Source organism: Mustela nigripes, chromosome 5 (genome assembly GCF_022355385.1).
Source record: "Mustela nigripes isolate SB6536 chromosome 5, MUSNIG.SB6536, whole genome shotgun sequence".
NCBI classification, from domain to species: domain Eukaryota; kingdom Metazoa; phylum Chordata; class Mammalia; order Carnivora; family Mustelidae; genus Mustela; species Mustela nigripes.
Window position 1 is genome coordinate 33,283,895 of NC_081561.1, and position 18,968 is coordinate 33,302,862.

Sequence of the window (18,968 nt, forward strand, 5' to 3'; positions counted from 1 at the left end):
GCCCAAATGACTGAGCTACCCACCTCTTTTAGAATTTTTATATTCACTGATTTAAACATATTTTATATGTTTTGCTGGCAAAAACCTCAAACTGACATATAGATTCAAGGCAATACCTATCAAAATTTCAATGACTCTTTTGCAGAAGTGGAAAAGCTGATTCTAAAATAAAGAAGAATAAAAGTGGAGGGCTCAGAGTATTTCATTTCAAAAGTTACTGTGAAACTGTAGTAATTAAGATTGGTATACAGATCAACAGAAAAGAATTGAGAGTTCAGAAATAAACTCAAACATTCATGGTCAATTGATTTTCACCAAGAGTGCCAAGACCACTGAATTGGGAAAGAACAGTCTCATCACCAAATAGTATGCAGACAATTGGATATTCACATGCAAAAGAATGAAGTCAGAGCCTTATCTTACAACATATACAACAGTGAACAAACCAATGAAATGGATTAAAGGCCTAAATGTAGACCTGAAACTATAAGTTTCTTAGAAGAAAACATATAGGTAAATCTTCATGACCTTGGATTACATTACAAGACTTTGTAATACCAAAAGCTCAAACAACAAAGGAAAAAATGAATTGGACTTCATCAAAATTAAAAATCTTTGTGCTTTCAAGGATCTGTGACGAAGTGAAATGACACCCCTCAGTAAAGGAGAAAATTCTTGCAAACTGTATATCTGAGAAGGGTCTAGTATCCTAAATTCCTACAACTCAACAACAAAAAGACAAATAACCCAATTAAAAATAGTCTAAGGAATTGAATAGATATTTCTTTAAAAAGATATGCAAATGACCAGTAGGCACATGAAAAAATGCTCAACATCATTAGTCCTTAGAGAAATGCAGAGCAAAGCCAGAATGATGTACCACCTCATACTTACTAAAAGGATAATAACAATAATAATAATTAAAAATAGCAAATATTGGTGAACATAGGAAGAAATTGGAACTTTGTGCATTACTGGTGGGAAAGTAAAATGGTGTTGCTGCTGTAGAAAATAGTTTGGCAGCTCCTTAACAGGTTCAACATAGGATTACCATATGACCCAACAAAAATCTACTCTTACATATAAACTCAAAAGGAATGAAAACAGGTGCTCAAAAGAAAAACCTGCAGATCAATGTTCATAGTCCTATTTATAATAACCAAAAGTTGGAAATAAATGAAATGTCTATCAGCTGATGAACAGATTAACAAAAGGTGGTATATCAATATAATGGAATATTATTCAGCCATAAATGGGAATTATCCATGCTACAATATGGATGAATCTTGAAAATATTATGCTGAGTGAAAGAAGCTAGAGTCAAAACACCACACGTTTTATGATTCCATTGCAGCCTTAGGAAATAAACAACGCTCTTCAAAAGCCTGCCTGTGAGTCAAGAAACTGCAGTGTATTGCCTTTCTTAGCTAAAGTGATTCATCTGATGAAGGTTACAGGGAACTAATATTTCCTAATAGGAGCAAGACTGACCCATAGTCACTGGTAGAAATTATAACGTAAATTCATCCCAAGTCCTTAAGAACTCCATAGGGCAGACTATTTGAAGATAGCTTTCTATGCTTCTTAAGGACACTGAGGTCGAAGTGGGTGGAAACAGAGGGACACTCATCTCCTGAGCACTTAGCTCCAGGACAGAGGCCAGGAAAGCAGACGCATCTCTTGGTCCATCCTTGAGAGTTAGTCAGATAGGTATGGACGTTTTGAAGACCCGAGATGTACTGGGAAAAAACTGTGTGTCTCTCTGGTATCTGGCGCCTCCAACAGTTTACTTGTGTAAAGGGACTGGCTCAACTAGGGGAAGAGAGTAAGAGGCTGACTGGAGAAACAAAGGGTTGTCCTAGCCCATCTTCCTTTGTGGACCTCTGTATTCTAAAATGCATTGGAGCCCAATACCCATATTTGTCCGTGGCCAGGCTGCTAGTAGAGAATACCAGTCAGACAGTGTGGTCAGAGGCTAAGCGAAGGTAACAGAGAGGGAAAAGTAATCCTGAGAAGTGGAGTTACTGACCTATAAGGAATCATATCAATGAGCGTCCTGCTGGTTTCAGTGGCCATGCTTATCTTGTTGGCAAATGCAGTGAAGCCAAGAATCTGTAGGGGTTGAAATAAAAATGCATATGATCATCTCAAAATTATGAATTGCTTCCAGGAATAGAGGTGCATTTAGTCTTGGCGAGGCGGGGAATGAAATATATGTGGCGGTCCCCATGCATGAAAGTGAGAAAGAGAGGTGGGGCCAGTTCAGTGGAGAAAGAAAGGTGGAAACCCTCTCTGACTCTTAGCTCCCTAAGCTCTCTTTATTTATTTATTTGTTTGTTTATTTTCAAGATTTATTTATTCATTTTAGAGAGCAAGGAGAGCATGTGGGGGGAAGGGGCAGAGGGGGGAGAGACTCTCAAGCAGATTCCCCACTGAGCACAGAACCTGATGTGGGGTGGGGGAGGCTTGATCCCACAAGATGGTGACCCGAGCAGAAACCAAGAGTGGGAAGCTTGACTGACTGAGCCACCCAGATGCCCCCTCCCTTTGTTCTTTTTAGCCTTGTAGACAGAATGAAAAGCAACTTCAGCCTTGGTCTCTGACATGACAATGGGAATAAATGAATGCATTTACCAACTTGGAACATCTGGACCGAATACACACATGTTTTCAGGTAGTCGGTATTTTAAGGCCTCAGTTGTAGAAGTTTTTAGATCTAGAGACACTGTACCAAGATACATATGCCTTTGGGGGATTGTTTAGGTATACTGAGAATCATATTACTGAATAACCCTTAAGAATAAATATAGAGCAGCATTTGATAGCACAAAGAAAAAGTCTTCAGCAAGGCAATGACTTGCTTTTTAATCTCCCTTTCATTTAGTCCTAAAATAACAAGGCTCCTTTCCATTTCAACTAGGGGCAAAATAGACAACCTAGCAGCTGTTATACCTTATAGAGACCTCACACCAGAGCAAAGTAAGCCAGAGACAAAAGAACTTGATGCCCAGGTCTTAGCATAATAATTATGTAGGTGCTTTACCCCATTTTCCCTACTAACACATAAATCTTTTCCCAGCCTCTGCTGAGAGTTCAGACACTGAGTAGAATAGCAATTGGTTTATCTGTGATGCTGTGATCTGATGAAGACCCCTGGGAACCTTACAGGTCAGAAGGTAAAGAAAAATCTGGATCATAGCTTGACTCAGAGAAGTTTTCTTCTTTATATGGTTAAAGGACAAAAAGTGTGAAAACTGGCCAAGGAACTCTTTTTATTTCCAATATAAAGGTAATGCTTGCTCATAAAGGAACACAGAGAAAAATAGGAAAATTAAAAAGCAGAAGTAAATCACCCAAAGACAACTATTTTTGATGCCTGTTTGGTGTGTGTTATACAAATTAAATAAACATAGGCACAAACACACTCATGTACACATATAAATGATGGACATATAATATGTATAATTTCTTAGAGCTATAGGATTCCTGAATTATTTGTCAGTATATTCTACCTGGATCCCAGATACTGCCTTGAAACTTTCCCTTTCTATTTGACACTATGTGTTAAGGACAGATTGGTGTGTGTGGGCAGTTTCCTCCAGCATGTCTAAACAGTAAGTGTCTTGGTGGGTGCTGTGAGAAGCTTTTTACACCTTTAGGGCATAGCAGCTCTCATCCTCCCGCTCCCATTTGCCTCACTGCCAGGGGAAACATGCAAGTCTTTTCTCAGTTCTAACAACATCTCTAATCCTTACTACTTGGTGGACAGTGATCCTGATCACTTGACTTGCTTGATATGTGTATAAGTAATTATTACAGGCTTTGATAACCTTCGAGCATAAATTAGGTCACAAAAAGTGTACTGCCTAAACTGCAACAATTCTTAAGTCTCCACCGACTTTTCTTGCTGGATCTGTTTCTTCCCCCACTTCACTCCATGGTGCATCGTAATTATTTATAGCGCTCTCCAAAAGGAATGTCTTAACTGTGGCTCCCAAACCAATCTGTCAGCCATAGTGAACTCAGAGAATCCTCTATACTCTTTCTTCTTGCCTTTCCTAGTAACTCTGGTTAACGTTCATTGCTTTCGAGGTTGCTTGAAGGAATATCACTACAATCCCTGCTGCTGATGTCTCTTGAAAGAGGGCTGATTTGCACAACGGGGATGGACCTCGAGGGCAATATGCTAAGTGACAAGAGCCATACAGAGGAAGACAAATACTGTCTGGTATCACATAAGTGTGGAATCTAAGAGCAAAAACAAAAACAGACTCACAGAAACAGAGAGTAGAAAAGGGTTGCCAGGAGATGGGGGTTGAAGGAAATGGGGAAAGGTTGATAAAAATACACAAAAACATTCACGTTTAAGATGAATAAGGTCTGAGGGTCGAAGGTAATGCACGGTGACTATAACTGATAACATTGCATTGTATAATTGAAATTTGCTAAGAGTAGAACTTAAATGTTCTCTCTCTCTTTCTCTCTCTCTCTCTCTCACACACACACACACACACACACACGATAGATACGTGAGGTGATGGAAATGTTAATTAACTAGATGGGGGAATCTTTTCACAATGTATCTGCATAAGAAATCACCATGATGTACACTTTATATGTCAATTACACTTCAAGGAAAGCTGAAATTAGCGGGAGTGCCAATATCTGCCTCACAGACGCCATCTGCTGGTGACTCCAAAGCCTCAGCTTCCTGACTCCACTCTCTCCGGCACTATATTTCTGTATAGTGATTTGGGAAGTCTTTGATAAAAGTAGTCTTTCAGTTTATGGCCTTTACAAACTAATAGCTTTTCAGCTACTCCAATGAAGAAAGAATATACAGCTCCATGAAAAGTAGTTAACAGTTATAAGACAAAGCTTGGTCTCAAATTCCAAAGCAATTCGCATACTGTTTTATTTTATTTTATTTTTTTTAAGATTTTATTTATTTATTTGACAGAGAGAGATCACAAGTAAGCAGAGAGGCAGGCAGAGAGAGAGAGAGGGAAGCAGGCTCCCTGCCGAGCAGAGAGCCCGATGCGGGACTCGATCCCAGGACCCTGAGATCATGACCTGAGCCGAAGGCAGTGGCTTAACCCACTGAGCCACCCAGGCGTCCCTCGCATACTGTTTTAATCATGCTGGGTATAGACATGGATTCTTTAGTATAGAATTAGTTGGCAACATACAAATCATGAGAACTTAGAGTTATTTTTTGCCCACACAGTCTATTGTGGGCAAGTGTCTTTTCAGGGCAACTTCTTTGCAAACAGTGCCTCAGGGATCCAGGCAAATTCCACCTGGGGACCCTGTTATTTCAACAGGCAGCCCTATGATTACCACAGCAGGAAGAGAAAGAACATGGGGACTCACATGCTTTCTCCTATGCTTTGGCTCCAAAGTCACTGGCCCTGCTTAAATACAAGGCAGCCGGGAAATTTAAGGCAAAACATGGACATCTGTTGAACTTCAAGCATCTCTGCAACAGAACACTTCTTAAGGGGAAATTAATTCTTGTGGATCCCCAAGCATTCAGCAATCCTAATACGAGAAATGCTAACTTTAAAAGACTGATTTTTATTTATGAAAATGTCTTTATCATTGTAAAAATGTTAATCATAACTGCAAAAGATAACTTTTACCAGATTTTTTTTTTTTAAAAGAAAGAAGAAATGTTATCATTAGCTAGTGGTGAGCCCCAGCTCTGCCACTTACTAATGACAAGGATTAGGCAATCTATTTTAACATCTCACCTCCCTCAATTTCTCTACTGTAGTATAGTGAGAATGAAAGGAGGCTGAAAACAGTATGATGGCAACATTATTAAAATAGAAACAGGGACAGCAGGTTGGCTCAGTCAGTAGAGCATATGACTCTTGATCTCGGGTTGTGAGTTCAAACCCACATTAGGGGTGGAGATTACTTAAAGATAAAATTTTAAAAAATAAAATAAAATAGGAACAACATTCTACGTAGAAGACAGAAATTCACCAACACTGAGCATAGGCCTGTCATACATATTTGAAGGAAGAAAACTGAATAACTGAAAATCCAAAATTATCTATTGTAATTGACTTTGGAAGGTGTGGAAATTTCTATTCTTCCATTTTTTTCTTATTTTTTCAAAGTTGCTAGAATGAGGGGTACCTGGGTGGCTCAGTTAAGTGTCTGTCTTTGGCATAGGTCATGAACCCAGGGTCCTGGGATCCAGCACTGTACTGGGCTCCCTGCTCAGCAGGGAGTCTGCTTATCCCTCTCCCTCTGCCCCTGCCCCTGCCTGTTCTCTTTCCCTCTCTCAAAAAAAAGCAAAAAACAAACAAACAAAAAAAACCAAAACAAAAAACAACAACAACAACAACAACAACAAAACCCAACTAGAATGATCCTGGGTTATTTCCATAAGGGGAAAAAAATCCTATTTCTAAAATACTATGAAAGAGGCAATAGAGAAAAGTACTTTAAAAATAAGCATGTTTTACAAATATAAGCTAGTATTTTAAATTAAATGTATTCTACTTTTCACAATTCAACATACGTCTTTATTTTATTTATTTATTTATTAATAGATTTTATTTATTTATTTGACAGCTAGAGATCACAAGTAGGCAGAGAGGCAGGCAGAGAGAGAGAGAGAGGGAAGCAGCCTCCCTGCTGAGCAAAGAGCCCACTGAGCCACCCAGGCACCCTATTTATTTATTTTTGAAAAGATTTTATTTATTTATTTGACAGAGAGAGATCACAAGTAGGCAGAAAGGCAGGCAGAGAGAGAGAGGAGGAAGCAGGCTCCCTGTGGAGCAGAGAGCCCGATGTGGGGCTCCATTCCAGGACCCTGAGATCATGACCTGAGCCAAAAGCAGAGGCTTAACCTACTGAGTCACCCAGGCGCACCTCAACATATGTTTTTAAGAAATTATTATTTTAATAGTCTCCTCTAATCTTCTTCGTTCCTAGGTCGCTTGCTTTTTATTTTATTTTATTTTTTAAGAAAGCGGGCATTTTTAAATGGTCTAAACCATGAATTTGGGGCATCAAAACCTACCAGAAAAATTTCCATAGGAAACTCCAGTGGGTACTGATTGAAAGAAATTCTGATACACTTGTTGATTCTCAGCACAACAACAGCAGTTAGAAATAGTAGGATGCTGGTAGAATTAGCTTTTGGGAGAGTTACACAGTAGTTAACTATGTTCTGAAAGAAAACAAAATTATAAAGGCTTAGTAAGGGGTATGATAATTGCCTCTATCTAGAAAATGACACTAGATTAGTTGAAAAAGAAATCTCTAAGCAGTGTTTCTGGGCACAAATGTCTTTATAAGTATTGCTAGCACAGTGGAGGCAAATGGAAAGATGGAGATATAGATATAGATACAGATATTTTTTAATTGGAAAGGGAGACACTAAAAGATAATAATGCCCAGTAAGGAGAGAATACACTTTAATGTTTCAGTGTAATGGAAGGGACCCAGGAGTTCTGTTTTTCAGGCTACTCTTTTTACTAATTTTTCTAGACCACTGATGGATGTTCTTTAGCATGCCTCCTATGCCATTCTTGCATCAAGGGACAATGTAGCATCTTATATTCTTTAGATGTTTTAGGATACAGGTCTGCTATGAGGCATATAGTGGGAAGAATTATGCTAGATTACAGTATTTTAAAAACCAACTTTTAATGTAAATCATGTTTGCTTAAAAGGGCTGGGCAAAATGGTTAATGCAACTGAGAACATGATACCACCGGCATCGGTATTTAATTACGACTGTAAATCTAGAAGAGATGAAATTATTTCTAAGACCTCGTTGACTAAGCCGCCTATGCAGCAATCTCTCCACTTGAGTCAAGGGGAGGGGCATCTGTATATCTGGGTGAGGGCAGAAATTACTCACATAGAAGAAGGAGATGGGACCAGCGTGAAAACTAATCATAATCCCGAAGATGCAAGTCAGCTGGGACAGAATAATGTGTAGTGCTGTGGCAGCCAGGTAAGCGCTGATTGCAGCCTCCGGAAGGTACGTGGCGATGAAGCCAAAACCTAACAAGCCCATTGAAAGCTGCAGGAGGGTGGAAAAGAAAACTGGAGTGAGACAGAATGTCACCAAACCAACAAAGGCATCAACTAGGCGCTCTCCACGAGGTTGCCAATGAAAAAGTTCAATGAGGCCCCTGGGGTTAACTCTGCCCTCTCTTTTTCTCAGCAACTGCAAATGACAAGGTCCGTCCTTGGTGTTGATTCAGGAGATCACACTTCCTTCCTGCTTCGGGAGCACTTACGCTTAAGTTCGTGCCCTAGCATCTATTGACCTTATTAATGTGAGGTTAACAGTGACTAAGTGGTGATTAGAACAAGCTTTTGCCTTTTTAAGGGCCCTTTTGTTAGACGTTTTAATAGCCCTTTTCAGGAGATGTTAATATTCCTGTGAGGAATGTGGCTTTTCACAAAGGGAAAAGACAAGTTAAAAAACCCCCCGGGTTCCAGCTCAGACTCCTCGGCCTTTGACATTTATCTTTACTAAGAATGATTAAACTGAATTTATGTCTTCAGGATTATATACATAATAGATAATATGTGTATATAAGACAGAAATTCAGTTTCTATAAATCCAGTATATATAATAAATATAATTTATATATTATATATGCATATGTACATGTAAAATACCATATTACACTTAATATATAATTTGTATACTTATATTTTGAATAAATAAATGTAATTATATATTATATAATTAAACTTATATAATTTATCTGATTATATATTTATATATAATTACATATAATAATTCTATATTTATATATAATTACATATACCACAAATTATACATTAAATGTAGGTTACATTTTAGTATTTTATATGTACACGTGCATGTGTTATATATGTATATTTTATATATATATATATATATATATATATATATATTTATATATATACAAAGGATCTAAAAGGGTAGCCCCAAACTATTAAAAAAGTTACTCTTGGGGAATGGGATTAAAAATTGGGGCAATATTGGGGCACCTGGGTGGCTCAGCCAGTTAAGTGTCTGCCTGAGGCTCAGGTGGTGATCCCAGGGCCCTGGGATCAAGCCCGTTGTTTGTCGGGTTCCCTGCCTCTCCCTCTCCATTTGCCTCTCTCTCCATCTGCTTTTCCTCCAGCTCAGGCTCTCTTTCGCTCTCTCTCGCTCTCAAGTAAATAAATTGAATTTTAAAAAGGTTGGGGTAATATTTTAAGATTTATGCACTTTTTTATTATTTGAGACTCTTGCAATATACGTGTTCATCTTATTTTTTTTTCCAAGTAGGCTCCACATCCAATGTGGGGATTGAACTCACAACCCTGAGGGCAAGAGTCACATGCTCTACTAACTGAGCCCGACAGGTGCCCTCCATCTTTTATAATAAAAAGCAACTTGAAAATTGTTGGATAGAGGGCGAGCCCCATTTCCCGTTAAGAAAGGAGGTTAAGAAAACTTGCACAGCTTAATGAAGAAGATGGGGAAAGATCAGTCTTGAAGCCTACTATAGTTAGCACTTCACCTCTCCTTCACTAGAAGCTCTCAGAAAACAAACTTGGAAGAGTAAATCTTGGAGGTTTAAAAGGATTTTGTTTTCAAGCTTTCAGTCAGTTGAGCACCATGTCTCTATATTCTTTGATCATTATTGCCCAATGTGCTCTGCTACTCTAATGGGGCCAGTCAGCTTCCTGTCTTTTGTGTGATTGGCTGATCTGTATCTATTTCTGTGTTTATGCATGAATCCCTCTTTTTTGCCCATTTCTGTCAATCCCTGTCCATCATTTCTTTCAAGAGCTCAATACAATTTCTCTTCTCCAGGAGATATGGTGAGAAGAGCATGATTCCTAGGGATGAAAAACTTGGCTTCAATCCTGGCTCTGCCTCTCACAGGCTGTGTGAGCTTGGACAAGTTAAGTAAACTCTCTGAGCCTGTTTCTTCATCTATAAAAAGTGAGTAATAACCATGCAGTGTTTTGTATGAATTACATTGTATAAAACATGTAAAACACTTAGCTCAAATCTGAGAATAGTGACAGAGGCAAATACATTACCATTCACTTTTCATGCCATCTCTTCCTTCCACCTTGTAAGTGGCAAATACTTATAACCACAAAGCTCTTTCTTGCTCAGCTGTGTTGTGGTGTCAAAATTTGTGTTGACCTAATTCTCTAAGCAGCGAATGCCAATCAGTCAGAGTTGGCCTATGACATGATACCTATTGCACATTCTTATAGAAAACAAGTACTAAATGTTCAGTGAATGAAGAGAAGTCTCAAAACATGGTTGTTTTCTTCACAGACTTCAACCAACTAAAGGTTATTCCTGTGCTTTACATTCTTTTGACACCAAACACTTCACTTTTATTAATATTAATCTTAATTTGCACTTTAAAATTATGTGAAGCACAGATTCTGGAGATAGACAACCTTGAGCCCAATTCCCAGTTTGGGATCTTACTGGCTGTGTGAACTTGGATCAATTCACTTAACCTCACTATACCTTTTTTCCCCTTAAAACAAGGATCATAGTGGGCACGTGGGTGGCTCAGTTGGTTCGGTAACTACCTTTGGCTCAGGTCATGATCCTGGAGCCCTGGAATCAAGTCCCGTGTCGGCTCCCTGCTCAGCAGGGAGTCTGCTTCTCTCTCTGACCCTCTCCCACTCATGCTCTCTCTCTCTCATTCTCAAATAAATAAATCAATAAATAGAATCTTAAAATTAAAAAAAAAATCATAGTAACACCTACCCTCATACAAGGAGTTGTAAGGGTCAAATGAGAGGGGTACATGTGAAGTATTTTGAACAGTGACTAACACATAACAATGAATGTTAGATATTTTCTAGTACAGACTTCTTTTCAAAATTTAAACTTTTTATTTTAGATAACTGTAAATCAATATGCAGTTGGGAGAAACATTACAGAGAAATCTGGTGTACTCTTTACTCAGTTTCTCCCACTGATAGCATCTTGCAAAATTATGGTTGACCCTTGAATACCACAGAAGTTAGGGGCAACACCCCCTCCCCAAACACACACAGTTGAAATCCATGTATAACTTTTTTCTTTTTTAAGAATTTATTTATTTGAGAGAGGGAAGATATAAGCAGAGGGAGGGGCAAAGGGAGAGAGAGAAGCAGTCTCCTGGGCTGAAAAGAGAGCCCAATGCAGGATTTGATCCCAGGACCCTGGGATCATGACTTGAGCCGAAGGCAGATGCCTAACCAATGGAGCCACCTAGCACCCCCCTCCAACGTATAACTTTAGAGTCCCCCAAAACTTAACTCCTATTGTCCTACTATTGAGTGGAAGCCTTACCAATGACATAAACATATGATTAACATTTGGTATATGTGTTACATACTATATTATTACAGTAACGTAGGATATAGAAAATAAAGTATTATTAAGAAAATCATAAGGAAGAGAAAATATATCTACAATACTGTACAGTATTTATTTTTAAAAAATCTGCATATAAGTGGGGCTGTGCAGTTCAAACTCATGTTGTTTAGGGGTTTATGGTAATTGTTTTAAATACTTCCTCTACATACATTTTGAACCACATCACAGTGTTATAATTTCATTTCAACCATCAAACATAATTTAGAAGGCATAAGAGGAGGAAAATCTATTGTATTTATCCATATTTTTACTCTTTCCATTATTTTTTCTTCCTTCCTGATGTTCCAAGATTCTTTTATCATTTCCTGTTTAGAGATCTTCATTCACCATTCTTTTAGGGTAGGTCTGCTCCTAGCAAATTCTCTTAAGTTTTTCTTCCTCTGAGAATGTCTTGATTTCCCTGTGATTCTTAAAGGATATTTTCATTGGGTATATGATTTTGGATTGACATTTCTTTGCTCTTAGCAAACAGAAAATATTGTGTAACTTCCCTCTGGACTCTATGGTTTCTGATAAGAAATCTGCTGCCGGGCACCTGGGGGCTCAGTTGGTTGAGCAACTGCCTTCGGTTCAGGACATGATCCCAGACTTCCAGGATCGAGTCCTGCATTGGGCTCCCAGCTCCTTGGGGAGTCTGCTTCTCCCTCTGACCTTCCCCTCTCTCATGTTCTCTCTCACTCATTCTCTTTCAAATAAATAAATGAAATCTTAAAAAAAAAAAAAAGAAGAAGAAGAAATCTGCTGCCATTTGAGTTGCTCACCCCCAACCCCACCCCATAGGCAAAGTATTTCTCTTATTGCTTTTGAGAGGTTTTTTTTTTTTTATTGTCTTTAGTTTTTAAGAGATTGGCTATAATTTGTCTTAGGGTGGATTTCTTTTTTTTTTTTTTTTAATAAAGATACAAATATTCTGGTTCTTTCCATTTGTTTTTGTTTTTGTTTTTTTAAAGATTTTATTTATTTATTTGACAGACAGAGATCACAAGTAGGCAGAGAGGCAGGCAGAAAGAGAGGAGGAAGGAGGCTTGGCTCCCTTCTGAGCAGAGAGCTTGATGTGGGGCTCGATCCCAGGACCCCGAGATCATGACCTGAGTTGAAGGCAGAGGCTTTAACCCACTGAGCCACCCAGGAGCCCCTTAGGGGGGATTTCTATGGATTTATCTTGTTTGAAATTTTCTCAGCTTCTTGATTCTGGACGCTTACATCTTTTGCCAAATTTGGGGAGTTTTTAGCCATTATTTCTTCAAGTAATTCAGCCCCCATCTTTTTTCTCCTCTCTTTCTGGAACTCTCATGATATAAATATTAGATGTGTTGTTATCGTCCTACTTGTTCCCGAGTCTCTGTTCATTATTTTTTCCAGTCTGTTTTCTCTCTGTTGTTCCAATTGGGCAATTTCTATTGTTCTTTCTTTGAATTCATTCATTCTTTCCTGCCTCCTCTACACTTCTAAAATTTCCATTTGTTTCTTCATATTTTCTGTTTATTTGCTGAGACTTTCTATTTTCTCACTTGTTTCAAGCATGTTCATTATTGCTTGCTGAAGCATGTTTAGGATGGCTGCTTTAAAATCTTTGCCAGATAATCCTAATATCTCTGTCATCTCAGTGCTGGCATCTTTTTATTGTCTTTTTTCATTCAAGTTGAGATTTTTCTGGTTCTTGACATGACAAGTAATTTTCAGTTCAATGGTGGACATTTTGGACACTATGCTATGAGATGCTGGATCTTATTTAAATCTGTGTTTTACCTTACTTATTTTGACAAAGTGATGGCAGGGGAGGAGGAAGGTGCCATCTTGTTACTGCCTGTAGATGCAGAAGTCCAGCTTCTCCCCTAAGCTTCCACCGACAGCTGTGGCAGGACTCTTCATTATTGCTGGGCAGGGGTAGGAGTTCTGGCTCCCACTAGCCCTCTGCTGATATTATCATGGTTGGAAGAGATGGGAATACCTTACTTCTTCCCATTTGGCGTCCACTGATACTACAACAGAAGGGGTTGTCCTCTTCCGAAGGCCATCTCTAATACCACCCCAGTGAGGAGTAGGAAGAGGGTCTCATTATTGCACGGTGGGAATGAAAGTCTTGACTCCCTATTTGGCCTTCTCTGACAACACCCCAGTTGGGGTTGTGGGTGTACACTTCATTATGGGTGGGTAAGGGTGAAAGTCTGGACTCCTCAGTTGGCCTTTGTTGGCATGAGGGAGTTGATATCACAGTTTTGTTTTGTTTTTCCTTGGTGTTAGTCTGGAGTGTAGTAGTTATATGTAAAAGTTTTCAGCTTTGCTAGCCTTTTTTGGTGCCGTGGCTATAAAGAACAGATTTCTGTTAGGGCTTGGTGTGTGTATGTGTGTGTGTATGTGTGTGTGCACAGGTATTAGCATTTGGGTTTCTGGCTTCCTTAGCACCAAGTTTGAAATATAAGAGGCAAAAAGAAAACCCTGGAAACTCACCATTGTGTTATTCCTTGGATCCTGGGGTTCTGAGCCAGTTTGCCTTCTCTCCACTATTCAGAGTCTTATGTTTGTGTTATATATAACGTTCCAAGGTTTTTAGTTGTACTTAGCAGGAGGCATAGGGAAAAGTAGATCTATTTCATCTTTCTGGAAATGGGATATCTTTTCCTTTATTAGATGAAAAAACTGAGGCTCAAAGGAGGCAAGAGAACACGCCCAGGGTCATGTAGAGAATTCATAGATTGCTGATTTATATTTTGTTATTTTATCTTCCCCTACAAGATTGATTTTTTTAACCACAGGAATTACATCTTCTTTTTTATTTTTGGTCTCTGTCAAAGTACCCAAATTCATATTTCTGTACCCAGTAGTTATCACATGCTGATGCTTACTACGTGACAGGCTCTGTGCTGAGTGCTTCACATGTATTTTCTCATTTAGTCCTCATAAGAACCCTGTGAAATAAATGTTATTTTTCCTACTTTATACACAAGAAAACCAAGGCCCATAAATGTAAGGTAATTTAAGTAAGTTGTATAGCTGGTATATGGGCTAGACTTTGTAGGCTTGCTTTCTTTCTTTCTTTCTTTTGTTTTAGGATTTTATTTATTTGACAGAGATGACAAGTAGGCAGAGAGGCAGGCAGAGAGAGAGAAGGAAGCAGGCTCCCTGCTGAGCAGAGAGCCCGACTCGGGACTAGATCCCAGGACCCTGTGATCATAACTTGAGCCAAAGGCAGAGGCTTTAACCCACTGAACTACCCAGGCGCCCCGACTTTGTAGGCTTTCAATAAAACCTTATCTTGGGGCGCCTGGGTGGCTCAGTGGGTTAAGCCGCTGCCTTCGGCTCAGGTCATGATCTCAGAGTCCTGGGATCGAGTCCCGCATCGGGCTCTCTGCTCAGCGGGGAGCCTGCTTCCCTCTCTCTCTCTCCCTGCCTGCCTCTCCATCTACTTGTGATCTCTCTCTGTCAAATAAATAAATAAATAAATAAAATCTTTAAAAAAAATAAATAAATAAAACCTTATCTAATAAAAGATGGTTCCAGGAGAGATCAGCAAAAATTAGCTAGAAAGTAGATTGGTTGCAAAGAAAGAGAAATAAAGCTAGCATATGTGACTTCTGTTCAATGGGTGAAGCTTTAGATGTTAGTCTCTGAGAGAAAATCAAAGACACACCAAAAATAAGTTTTGATATTTTAATAAGTCATTGATATTATTGTCCTTTAGCTGTGCTCCTGAAATATTAAAAAAAAGGATTATAGATCTTGCTTTCATGCTTACTTAACCCAAAGTATAGTACAGGAGCTTATGAGTGTTAGTCTTGTTGAAAGAATATAAAGACATTTTTAAAACACATGAAATCATGAATAGAACTCTTGACCATAGTCCCTAGGACCTTTCTTTAGACAAATGAGAATGTTCAGTGTCTCATCCTAAATCAATGGTGAATTGTTTCTGAGGAAGGGAGAGGTTTTGTCACTAAGGAGAGCCTATCCACACATCCTGTAAGCTTTCAAAAAATAAGCAACTAAAGTTCCAGATATATCATGACGGATAACAGGAGCAACAAAAGGAAGGGGTCCCTTTGTAGCTCCTTTATTTATTTCTTCTTCAGTGGTTTGGAGACTCTGATCCTACCTGAATAATCCCAGTCAGAAAAGTTGTGGATGCCACCACACTCAAGGATCTGTTATAGTCCGCAAGGAAGGAGGGCTTGGAAAAGTCATCCTTGATGAAAGTTCCCAGAATCAGGTTGCCATTGTTGAATGGGTACAACCTCAGCACATCAATCATCAGAGCACTCACAAGGAAGAAGGAACCTATGAAAGAAGGTGTTGGGGCAGAAAGTGCAGTTTTAAATCCAGGTAACCTGACATATTTGAAAAATCAAGGCATGGTCTAATGTTGTTTTGTTTTTGATATGAAGAACTTCTCTTATTTGAAAGTGGCCATTGGAAAAGTGAGAAGGAGCAAAGAAAAGAACTCTGGTTCCACATGCCATGAGCATCTTCCAGAATTTAGATCTTGGTGGTACAGGTATTAACCTCTTTGCAATATGGGCACAAGGAGTGGGATTCAAAGGGAAATTGGCTGGAAATGCATATCAGGCTCAGTCACTGTACCTGCTCTTAGAGATGGTGAATGAAATTGAAATGGTAGGTAGGCAGATCAGAAAACAAAGCTAATCAATAATAATAAGAAAAATAGCACCTATCACTTGTGAAGGATTTATTAGTTGCAAAATGACAATGAGATAAACCTGTTTCAAACATGATTTCGTTCAGCCCTCCAATCCACATAGTCACATATGGGAGTAAAGGCAAATCTTACCTTTAAATTACCTAACAGAAACAAAACTCCTGTAGCCTTATTATCAGTATCTGGAAATGACTGTGCTATGCCCCAGGAACTTGGAAATATAGGAATAAATTGTCCTCTCAGTCTCCCAATGTAAAATCAACACATAATGGATTTTAGTAAAGACATGTGATACTGTCCTTTAAAAAGGCAGGATAGCACTCTGCATCTAGAATAATGGGGTGGTAATCAGCCTGAATATACAAATGTATCTGGAGAAAAAGTGTGTTCGTCAAAATGATCAGTGCTGGTTGGGTGGTCAGTTGTTCAGTGGGGAAGCCAAGAAAAAGGCACTTTACTAAGTAGATGTTGACAATGCCCTTCCAAGATTATTGCACATTTTGTGGTTTGATTGCTATGACGGTTTACCTAAGTGAAGAAAATGTGCTGCTTGTATGACTTTCAACTAGTTTGTTATTTCTAATTATAAATTAGTAGATGCACTTCTGACTCAGGGAAGGTAAGTGCTTGTCCTATGGATTTGAGGGCTTTGATTATATGACAGCCTTTTCTCATTGTAAATTAATAAGCTAATATAGTTATTGAAATGTAGGCCCATGTGGGTTATTATAGGTCCAGCTGAAAGATGGATCTACTCTAGGAATATTGGCAAACTTGCCTCTGGATCTTCTGGGTTAAGGGCAGTCAGATTTCAATGTGTGTTAATTTCACCAGGATAAGTACCCCTGCTGTCTAATTTCTTTGGGAAAGAGCTAGCCAACTCTGTCTGGCAGTGACATTGATAATGGCACAATCTCTGAAATCTGAACACTCACCCTATGGATAGAATGTCCATCTTCTGCCTCCTTTTATCCTACCTTAAACATAGCAATAAGGAAATGATTGAGGCAGAAAGCCCATCCACCCCCTGTAGTTCTAGTGCTGAACTCACCAATGGACATTTGATGACATGATCCCAAAATGATGTAAACTACTGAAGAACAGAAAGCCGCATAACAGACATTGAGAGGAGGAATCAGTTGCCTCGTCAGCAAGCTAAATGTCAGGGCTGAAAAGATAATTCAAGTAAGAAAAGTTAGGCTGGCTTTTCAAAGTCACCTTTAACAAAAACTGTAAAGAATATTGAAAATAAAAATGATCTACGTGTCTAGCTGCTGAGTGTGATAATAAGATCTCTTAACCTGCAGCCCATCATTTGTGTCTTTTATTACCTCCTTTGATATCTAGCTTCTCCTCCTACTTTACCACATGTTTTTACACCTCAGCTCTAAATCACAGGCTTAAACACCTCTCCTTTCAAGGTCTTCATGCTAATCATGGAAAACAGATGTCGCAAGAATAAGACCTCTGATTCCAGCAGCTGAGAAGCAGCCCCATTTCACACCTTGTCTAATAGCAGAAGGCCCAGGCATCCTCCAGGACTGGAAATAAAGCTGGAGAACAAGAGAAGAATCATATGTAACTGGCTTGATTCCATATTGGTATGTGCAGTCCCTCTTTCATATGACAATCACATAGGTCTCTTTCTTCAACAACCCCTTCAATGCTTACTTTCTTTTCCAAGAACACCATGAGAATTTGGAAATTTTGAAGCAAATGGATTAACGTGCATGGTGTCATCCTTTTATCCTTTGATGTAACAAGTCCACAGTTCCTGCCCTAAGGGTGTATCTTCTTCTTCTTCTTCTTTTTTTTTTTTTTTTGAAAGAGAGAGAGAGAGAGCACGCGTACCTGGGCAGGGGCAGGGGGGATTGGGGTGGGGCAGAGGGTGGGGGAGAGAGAGAACCTTGAGCAATCTCCTTCCCAGCATGGAGCTGCATGCGTGGCTCAATCTCGTGATCCTGAGGTCACAACCTGAGCCAAAATCGAGAGTCTAACAACCAACCGGATTGAGCCGCCCAGGCACCCCTGGGTGGTCTATCTTCAATTTACATCATACCAAGTGCTCGCTTGAATTCAGTTATGAGTTCAGTGAGCAAATTTAGTGTCTTAGACAAGACAAGTGTGTGTGTGTGTGTGTGTGTGTGTGTGTAGAAGTTCAAACACGTACAAAAACAGAGTATAATGGGCTCCCATTATACCCATCACCTGCTCCAACAGTGGTCAACTCATGGCCAATATTGTCTCTATTCCCTCACTCCTCTCCCACTTCATATTATTTTTAAGCAAATCCAAGACAGGAAATTATTTCATCTGGTGATATATTAGTACATATCTTTAAAAGAAGACCCTCTTATTTTTTTAAAAGATTTAATTTATTTATTTGACAGAGAAAGACACAGTGAGAGAGGAAACACAAACAGGGGGAGTGGGAGAAGGAGAAGCAGGCTTCCCGCTAAGCAGGGAGCCGGATGCAGGGCTCAATCCCAGGACCCAACGATCAGGACCTGAGCCAAAGGCAGACACTTAAGAATGAGCAACCCAGGCACCCCAACTCTCTTATTTTTTTTTTTAAACCAATCTCTACACCCAATGTGGGGCTCAAACTCACGACCTTGATATCAAAAGTCTACTGACTGAGCCAACCAGGTGCCCCAAAAGAAGACCCTCTTTTATTTCACTTATTTATTTATTTTTAACTATTTTATTTATCTGAGAGAGAGAGCATGAACAGGGGCAGAGGCAGAGGGAGGGGAGAAGGAGAGGGAGAAGCAGATTCCCCACCGAGTAGGGAGTCCAGTGCAGGACTTGATCCCAGGACTCTAGGATCATGACCTGAGCCGAAGGCAGATGTTTAACCAGCTGAGCCACTCAGGTGCCCTAGAATACCCTCTTTTAATT

General features: G+C 39.3%; 1 protein-coding gene across 1 annotated transcript in view; it reads right to left on the minus strand.

The window, feature by feature from the left end:
* The window catches only part of SLC26A8 (solute carrier family 26 member 8), a 75,044-nt gene that overhangs the window by 27,377 nt on the left and 28,699 nt on the right, over positions 1–18,968 (minus strand). The window contains 5 exon segments of the mRNA XM_059401535.1: positions 2,030–2,112; positions 7,040–7,189; positions 7,886–8,050; positions 15,507–15,688; positions 17,119–17,235. Of these exon segments, the coding sequence (XP_059257518.1) occupies positions 2,030–2,112; positions 7,040–7,189; positions 7,886–8,050; positions 15,507–15,688; positions 17,119–17,235 (697 nt within the window).